The sequence below is a fragment of the Apium graveolens genome, chromosome 7 (genome assembly GCF_009905375.1).
Source record: "Apium graveolens cultivar Ventura chromosome 7, ASM990537v1, whole genome shotgun sequence".
Lineage (NCBI taxonomy): Eukaryota > Viridiplantae > Streptophyta > Magnoliopsida > Apiales > Apiaceae > Apium > Apium graveolens.
The window spans coordinates 8644071-8653703 of record NC_133653.1 but is presented as its reverse complement, the minus strand read 5'-3'; the positions used below and the strand labels follow the sequence as shown (position 1 = coordinate 8653703).

Genomic DNA, 9633 nt, shown 5'->3' with positions numbered 1-9633 from the left:
TACGAGCTCAATTTCCAAATCATTGTATTAAGTCAATTCGTTTAGATAATGCTAGAGAATTCACATCTGCAACTTTTGTCGACTATTGCATGTCTGTAGGAATTTCGGTTGAACACCCAGTTCCTCATGTACATACACAAAATGGGTTAGCCGAGTCCTTTATCAAAAGACTCCAACTTATTGCAAGACCGCTGTTGTTGAAAGCAAAATTACCTACATCTATTTGGGGTCACGCAATACTTCATGCTGCTAATATTATTAGGATTAGACCAACTTCCTACAATCAACATTCTCCGCTACAACTGGTACTTGATCAAGTTCCTAATATTTCTCACTTCAAAATTTTCGGAAGTGCTGTATATGTACCGATTGCTCTACCACAAAGATCGAAGATGGGAGCTCAAAGAAGAGTAGGCATCTACGTTGGTTTTGATTCCACGTCTATAATTAGATATTTGGAGCCTCTAACCGGAGACTTATTTACCACAAGATATGCAGATTGTCATTTTGACGAGTCTATGTTTCCTCCCTCAGGGGGAGATAAACATTCAAATAAGGTTAATCCTGACATAACATGGAATGGATCAGGATTATATTTTTTAGATCCACGTACTGGTCAATGCGAACTTGAAGTTAAAAGAATTATTCATATGTAAAATATCGCAAACCAAATGCCTGACGCATTTAACGATTCTAGAAATATAACTAAATCTCATATACCTGCAGTAAATACTCTAGCTAGAATAGATATACCAATTCAAAAATCAGATACAAAAGAATTGGTTACAGAATGAAAGCCACGCCTAAAGCGTGGTAGACCGATCGGTGCAAAAGATATTGCACCACGAAAAAGAAAAATAAAGAAAATTGCCCCTGAAGTGGCACATGCTCCAGAAGAAGCAAATACCCCTGAAGTGGTATTATCTCCTGAGAGATTCTAGTCCCTGAAGATACGGGATTAAACAATCATAAAATTTCAATAAATTATATGCATGATATGAAATTATGGGATCGAAGTAAAGCCATAATCGATGATGTATTTGTGTATTCCGCAACATTGAATGTAGACATAAATTCTGATCCTGAACCACAAAGTGTGGATGAATGTTGTCGAAGAAAAGACTGGCCAAAATGGAAAGACGCAATCCAAACAGAATTAAATTCATTGCGTAAAAGAAAAGTATTTGAACCTGTTGTCCAAACACCAATTGGTGTGAACCCTGTTGGGAATAAATGGGTATTCATAAGAAAACGAAATGAAAAGAATGAAATTATGAGATATAAAGCCCGACTTATAGCACAGGGATTTTCTCAAAGGCCTGGCATTGATTATCAAGAGACATACTCGCCAGTGATAGATATAATTACTTTTCGTTTTATATTAGGTATGACATCTAAAGAAAAATTGGAAACACGTCTTATGGACGTCGTTACTGCATACCTGTATGGTTCACTTGATAGTGAAATTTTTATGAAAATCCCAGAAGGGATAAAAATGGATGAGTTCAATAAATCTCGTCATATATACTCCATTAAACTTCAACGATCATTGTATGGATTGAAACAATCTGGTCGTATATGGTATAACAGACTAAGGCTCTGTTTGGGATTGCTGATAAAAATGGTCGTGTTGTTAGAAAAAGTGCTGTTGGAAAAATCAGATGATTGTTTGATAATTTTTTTGATATGTATATGTTTTGATGCAAAAAATTAAAAATAATAATGCTTTTGGTAAGGTTTGATGGTGAAATCAACATCTGCTTCCCGCAAAAGCTGAAAAGCAACTTTTTCTAAAAGTATGGGGGGACTTGCTTTTTCTAACAACAGCTTTTAAGCGAAAAGCACTTTTCCGAAAAGCAGCTTTTGAATTTTACCAAACAGTTTTTTAACTGCTTTTCAGCGAAAAGCTGATGTTGCTGTCAGCAACAGCAATACCAAACACACCCTAAGTCGTTATTTACAAAAGAATGGGTATATTAGTAACCAAATTTCTCCATGTGTTTTTATCAAAAAATCACAATCTGGTTTTGTGATTATTGTTGTATATGTGGATGATTTAAATCTTGTAGGAACAACTAAGGAGATTAATGATGCTGTCATATACCTAAAGACAGAGTTTGAAATGAAAGATTTTGGAAGGACAAAATATTGTCTTGGGATACAAGTCGAGCACTTGTCAACATGAATTTTCCTCCACCAATCCACATATACAGAAAAGGTTTTGAACATATTTTACATGGATAAATCTCATTCATTGACTACTCCGATGGTGGTTAGATCTTTAGAGCCTGATAAAGATCCATTTCGACCACGAGAAGATGATGAAGAGGTTCTTGGTCCTGAAATCCCAAATCTAGGTGCAATTGGTGCACTTATGTATCTTGCAAATAATACAAGGCCAGATATTGCATTTGCTGTGAATTTATTGGCTAGATTTAGCTCCGCTCCAATGGACAGACATTGGAATGGGATCAAACATATATTTCGTTATCTTCGTGGAACAATTGATTTTGGGTTATTCTTCCCGAAAAACTCAACATCTCAGTTGATCGGATATGCAGACGCTGGATATTTGTCAGATCCTCATTTTGGCAAATCACAAACTGGATATGTATTTACATATTGCGGTGCAGCCATTTCCTGGAAATCCACGAAGCAAACTATAGTGACAACCTCAACAAATCACTCAGAACTCATTGCAATTCATGAAGCCAGTAGAGAATGTGTTTGGTTGCGGTCTATCATCAAGAATATTCAAGAATCATGTGGATTACCGAACATCACAAGAAGTCCTACTGTCATATTTGAGGACAACACTGCATGCATTGATCAACTTAAGGAAGGATATATCAAAGGAGACAGAACGAAACATATTTCACCAAAATTCTTTTACACCCACGAGCTTCAAAAGAATGGAGAAATTGATAAACAACAAATTCGATCATGTGACAACCTTGCGGATTTATTCACGAAATCATTACCGAATTCAACATTTGGGAAGTTACGACATAACATTGGAATGCGTCGACTCAAGAATTTGTTACAACAAAACTTCGGAGAATGATTAATTTTTTCAAGGGGAGATTGTACTCTTTTTCCTTCATCAAGGTTTTTACCCACTGGGTTTTTCTTTGACAAGGTTTTAACGAGGCAATTTATGATCTACACTATCATGACAATCAAAGAGGAGTGTTATAAGTTGATTGCCATGTAGTCAAAAGTTAAATAGTAAGGTTAGATTTATAGGAGTAGAATTTTCACATTTAATAAATATGTTGCTTGTATTGGCTACGTATTGGCTATAAATAGCCTCACTTATTACAGATAAAGATGCACCAAAAAACAGCTTCTTCTTTCTTTTTCCCTACACAGCTCTCTTTATCTCCATTTCTACTCTATTTAGTTTTACAGAGATTCGATATAATATTTTTATAGCTAGTATTTTACAACAAAAACACATTTTTAAATGTTTGCAACAGTTGAAGCAAATTTTAGGGTGGGAGAGGGCTAGAGCTAGCACTAGAATCAAACTTACCATACTAGCATTGTGGAAATCAAAACTAAGATCTTAGGATAATAACTACTAACGAGTAAACGAGTAAGCTCCTAAAATCCCAGTTTCAACCCGAGCTACTCGGGTGGATAATTACACCAAATTGTTATTCTATCTCCATGTTAAAAAAGTTTGAAAATTTAATATGATCAAACTATGTGATAAAAAAAAAAGCAAGTTCAACTTTTAAACTAACTTTATTAAATAAGATGGGGGATCGGATCCCCTTGGGTACAAAAATGCCATTTTTCCTTGAATTTGTTGGCAACATTCAAAACATTAGATAAGGATCATTAATAATCAATAACCAATTGTATCAAATGTAAAAAAAAAAAAAAATTATAATTGCTCAAGAACAATTACCTTTTGGACCAGAAATAGAGAATAAAATCTAGTCATTTATCATCATCACCACCAAGTATGCATCTGAGCAAAGAAACAAGCTCCGCCTGCCTCTCGAATGTGGACATTTGTGCTTACAAATTATTAAGAGATACAGGGCCAACAATCACATATCACATGACATTAGTACTAGTAACAAACACCTTCCCCTTCTAGTCTCAGATACTCTCATTTTATCTCTTCTTTCTTCTTTTCTCCTTTCAGCAGTCCACAGATACTTCGAGGCCATAGATATAGGAAATATTCAATTTTAATATGTTCACATAAAATCCTCTTCCAATTCTTGCAAGGACTTGTTGGTTGAAGCAATGTCTTTGTTAGACGTCATCTTGTCAGCTACCATCAAATTCTTGTAGCTCCTAAGCTCTGCTTGTCTCTCCTTTTCCATCCTCTCTATCTCTTCTCTTCGTTTCTGTGAAACCAATTCAGAGGGGATAAAAGAAAAACTATAACAAGCAACCGACCAAAACATATTTAGGGAAGAAAAAGTGTGGAATCCATGAACGAGAATCACAATATACAGCAGATAAATAATCGGTCGTTGGCAATTACATCAAGATATATGAGAAATCAAATGACTTAAGAAAGAAGGCAATACAACAGTCTCACTTAGATTTACGTGATGTTTGGAACTCTGGATGGCCTCTTAATTATTCATTCTTCCATTTACGAAATCAGGTTAAAGCGATGTTATCAATCAACTGAAATAAGACCAAAACATCCTTCTAGTTATGGATTAGCCCGGGAATGCTAAACAATTTCTCCCAACTACCCTCGCATCAAAATATATCTTATCGATATATAATAATAGTTATATGTCTGCTAATGATAAAATAACATAACATTTAGCAATGAACCTATTCCGAATGTACAGATTACTAATGGCATAGTTAAAATTATTTGTTCTTACTAATCTACAATTCCTGACAGCCTAGATTATGATAGTCAAACAATAAAAGGAATTATTTCCTTTTATCTAGGATTTTAGTGATTCCCCAACCTTGCTTATTCTCTAAAACATTAATATTTGTGAAATGTGATCAACTAATGAAGATGATCATTGTGATTGGTTAATTATTTGATAATTTTTTATTAGTTGTTTCCACCAGTTTGATTCTCTACAGAGACAGCTTAAAACCCGTAGTCCACCGTCCTACGTCAAGTGGTATCGAGAGCCACATTTAGTTACCTGTTTTCTTTCTACCGAATTTTCCTGCCTCATCCAATCATCGAAGTTTGTTTAGAAAATTGAAGCTCAAACGGGACTAAAGCATGATCAGCACTATGAATCGTCATTGCCTGGTCTCAAATATACACGTCTTCTTCTGTAGTTTGTCGGTTAATATTGACATTACTATTTTATCTATTTTTTTAATTACACACTTGACACTTTTAACTTTAAAATATTATTACATTTTGATACTTCATACTGCCTCCATTTCATCCAACAGTTATACAAGTGCTTGATAGGGTCTCACTAAACATTTATTCTCCCCTGGATACAACTCTTTTTATGTAAACTCCAGCTAGCTATATGCATTTATTAATCAAATAATGAATACATTAAATTGTTGATCATCTGATAAATCTCAGTGTATGTTTGTAACTCTACTGATTCTCTGCGAAATAGGGTTTACAGTTTTACATCTTTTTTTACTCCTGTCATATGTCGACCGTAAAATGCGAAATGTTCAACACATGTAAAACATACATTCATTCAAGGGTCATTCAATAATTATTTTCAATAAGAAATGCTGTTCATTCACTTAGTTCAGCTGATTATCATTCAGTATCTTTATATTCAATTTTATCGAACAGACCCTTATCCTCCGGTCAAATGTAAGATTTACCTTGTCTCTCAGCAGTTGTTTCCTTTCAGCTCGTTCTGCTGCATTAACTGCCTCACGCTCGGCTGCAAATATACAACCCATAAAAGTGTGTGTAAAACAACCAATCATCAAAAGATGCAATATGAAACCATAGTTCACACAAATTAGAAGATTCCAGAACCACTTCATGTCTTCAAGCTTGTTCCAAAAGCAATTTCCATCTAACCCAGAAAATATAACATAAATAGATTAAAACTTTACCTTTCAAATCAGGTGTCCTTTCCACTTTTGTCTTGTTTAATCTATTCACAACCTCATTGATTCGCTTTTCAACTCTTACAGTGCGAACCTGAACACGTAATCATAAAAAAGACATATAAATGGAACTCTTTACTATAGAAAGATATTCATTTGTAAACCAAATAGGACGATAGTTCAGTACTATTGGACTACTCTTACCATTTTGGAATTGTGAAAACCAACTTGTCCAACATCCATGGAAGCAGTCTTCTTCAAATTTTGCCATGGTGTGTAAACAACATCAACATTGTTCACCTTGTTTCCTGCCACATAACCAAGAAAAAAAACTCAATGTTAATGAATTAAGAGTATAGTACAACTTATTATATAACAGATGTGCAGATGAAAACTTTATCTTCTTCCTTACCAGACAAGATAAGTAATAAGAATTAATTCTATGGAAAAAAGTTCCCTGCTCAATATAAATTTCCAGTCCCCAATCTAAGATTTTATTTTCACTCTGGTAATAATGTATTCTAAACTCTAAAACTCCAAAATTGTTTTAATACATAATAAGCTCACTGGATGCATGCCACAGAAATGCAGAATATCATCAATGCAGCAATTACCTTGTATGGAATTTGCTTTGACTAGCTGAGCACAATCTTCTAGTAGACCTTCAGATATATCATCAATTCCCTGAAACTTGTGCAGTCTCACATAGACATGGGCCGAAGACATCTTGTCCACGTGGAACCTGCGGCAGAAGAAACCCTGTGAAGGCAGTACTAGTATTAAAGAGGAATAAACAGTGAACAGATAAGAAGAATAAAGAGTAGGCATATTGTTTAAAAAGAAAACAAAAGACTACTGCTTCAAGGAAGCTATATGCTCAGTCCTCCAAAAATAATCAGAGTTGACACTAATGACAATTAAATAGGATTCCATTATCCAGAAATCAGATAAGATGAGGTCCCCTAAATTCATTTGTACAGTCCTAAAACGCCGGTTTCTTGAGACAACTTTTCAGTCTTGCCTCACAGTTCTTTAAGGAAAACCTATGCAAGAATCTATCGACTGCTTATTTCATCCACGTAAAAACGGTTGGTTTCTTATCTTACTCTAACTTTTCTCATCACAATTTCCAGCACGTAGCACGTCTAGATTAACTATAACCTAACAGAACACATTTAATACCCCTATATATAAGCTTAATAAAATTGGGAGAATGCTACTAAGCTTATGCAATATTGCAAACAGGTCTAGTGCTTAATTAATGAGTACAAATCCAATTTTTAAAGAGAATATGGTCCTATATGCCCTCACCATGTCTCTTCACTAGATTATTTTGCAATGCGAATTTGTTAATATTAACTATTATAATATCATTGTTTCAGCTCAGTCAGACAATTAACTTTCTAAAGTAAATAGAACCAGCCCGCTAAATCTTTGACAACTACCAGAAACTAAAAAAGAAAGGCCCAACATTTCAAATTAGATTTCCTATTGCTTAAAGGAAAGAAACTACCCCTTCATCACATCTTCAGTTTTTAAACCTTATTTTGCACCTATTAGACCGTATTTTGCCACTATTAGATGCCACTATTAGATGAACCAACACCTATCAGCTACCCGTAAATAATTACCATAAATTCTACATACAAATTACAATGTACCGAAGAAGAACACCAAAGCTCAATTCAACACCACACACAAACAGAGCACGCTCAAAACACCTTAAAGATCCCGTAACCTACCGGAAAAATTACAGCAAGTTAAGAACTGATTTGACACACCAAAGATACATATAATTCTCAGACCCAAATTCGATTCAACCAATAAAGATCAAATCTTTATACAAAAACATACACAAGTTAACCAAACAGACAATCAATACAAACAAATTAACAAAAAAAATAACCAAAAAGACATATAAAACCATCAACTTAAGATAAAAATCAAATCTTTACATGATATAACAAGAAAAAAATGAATTCAATCATGAATCAAGAATAAAAATCAAATCTTTACACAAGAAAACAAGAAAACAATGAATAAAATCTTGAATTAAGAATAAAAATCAAATCTTTACATAAAAAATCAAGAAAACACAAGAAAGGGGGATATGGGTACTGACCAGATGTCTTCAGGGAAGCCATATTTGATAAGCTCTTCATTTTCATGCTTATCAAGACCCATAAAGATTGTAAAATCACCCACTTCGGGTCGGGCTTTGAAGTAAAAAACCATCTTTCTCTCTCCTCTCTCACTTTCTCTCTCTAGAAAGGAGGATGAAGATTGAAGAAAAAACAAAAATTGAATTTAGGGTTTCAAATTTGGCGTTTCTGCTTATTTATTGGTCTGAAGTACGGTCCTAAATCTGATGGATTAATTTCCTCGTATTAAATTCGTCTCTGAAATTTAAATTTTAATAATGGTTACATTTTTTTAAAACTAAAGTAATAAATTAATAAAAATATATTATTTATATATAATAATATTATATCATTACACATCTTATTTTCCTTGAAAATTGATTTTCTTAAATTTAAAATAATATAAATAATATCTTAGATTATTCGTTCTTATTATGATGAGTTACTTAAATGGGTGAGTACAATAAATATATAATTCTTCAATTGATCAAGATGAAAATTAGAAAATCTGGAAATCGTGGATGAGTACAATACATCATACGCAATAATTTAACTGATGAAAATAACAACCGAGAAATCCAGAACTTATAGTTTGTAAGAGAAACAATTGCAAGATGGTGCAATCGAGAGGGAAATATGTAGATGAGACTCATTATTGATTAAAATCTTACTTTGTTTGAGGTTTTAATAACGTCAATCATCATTCTTGCGGAAAGAGAATTAGCCTTCAAAACTTGATACCGAACATATAGTTCTTCATAGTAATGCTACAATACATTGAGTGAACCAATCACAAATTAACATATTCATTCATCAAGAAAGCGATTGTAAATTAAGGTTCTATATATTGAAGAAGAGTAGCTTTGTGTAAGCGAGTAAGAAAGTTAGCGTCTTACTGTCCAACCATTCAGGCTTGCCATATTCATGTCTCGACATCATCTCCCCATTTTTATGTGCAACCTTTCTTTTCAGTTGCATCAAGTCCAGTAGATGCCCAATAGTCGTTCAAGTCAAGCTGCTTCCTTCTTTCCTTTTAGTTGAGCCTAGTACTAACCTTGTTCATATTTAGAATGCAAGAGTTTACTTTTCTGTCTTTGGCACGAGGATAAGTGGATTCTCTTCTAAAGAACAAGGAATCCTTGATGCTTCTCAAATGTCTTGAAAAATATTCTGTTTGATGTAAGGTAAAGAAAGAATTTCAGGGGTAAGTCAATTCACAGTGAAAATTTGAAAGTAGAGTCTTAATTTCCACTCCGACCTTAGTTAGCCGAGTAGTTTGAAAGCAATGTACCTTTTTTTTTGCCATAAAAGCAATGTACCTTTAGTGAATCTTAGTTCTTGCAAATACTGATTAGTTGGTCGAGCACCTTATCCTCATTCCTTCGATCAAACTGAAAACTTAACGTCTTCCCCCCTCCTTAGGATATGGGGGGTATCCGCTCTCCAATCTCCC

At 34.0% G+C, this 9633-nt stretch overlaps 1 protein-coding gene across 2 annotated transcripts; it reads right to left on the bottom strand.

Moving 5' to 3' along the window:
* Nucleotides 1-3931: 3931 nt before the first annotated feature.
* On the bottom strand, nt 3932-8351 carry LOC141672621 (uncharacterized). Of its 2 annotated transcripts, none has more exons than XM_074479270.1 (6): nt 8162-8351; nt 6654-6781; nt 6244-6347; nt 6046-6133; nt 5806-5867; nt 3932-4367 (listed from the first exon to the last, which is right to left on the bottom strand). In XM_074479270.1, exons 1-6 carry the CDS (start codon nt 8272-8274, stop codon nt 4215-4217), a joined length of 648 nt encoding a protein of 215 aa, XP_074335371.1. In that variant the 5' UTR covers nt 8275-8351; the 3' UTR covers nt 3932-4214. The 2 variants fall into 2 exon arrangements, with proteins under 2 accessions (XP_074335371.1, XP_074335372.1); XM_074479271.1 differs by having other exon boundaries at nt 6654-6798; nt 8162-8301.
* Nucleotides 8352-9633: the final 1282 nt, after the last annotated feature.

What these genes read in the sequence shown, in the direction of transcription:
- LOC141672621 (XM_074479270.1), bottom strand. Translation starts at nt 8,274, where the DNA reads ATGGTTTTTTACTTCAAAGCCCGACCCGAAGTGGGTGATTTTACAATC. An exon ending in CAAAGCAAATTCCATACAAG is followed by an intron (nt 6,348 to 6,653) that starts GTAATTGCTGCA and finishes GTTATGTGGCAG; the next exon opens with GAAACAAGGTGAACAATGTT. An exon ending in AACAACTGCTGAGAGACAAG is followed by an intron (nt 4,368 to 5,805) that starts GTAAATCTTACA and finishes TTGGTTTCACAG; the next exon opens with AAACGAAGAGAAGAGATAGA.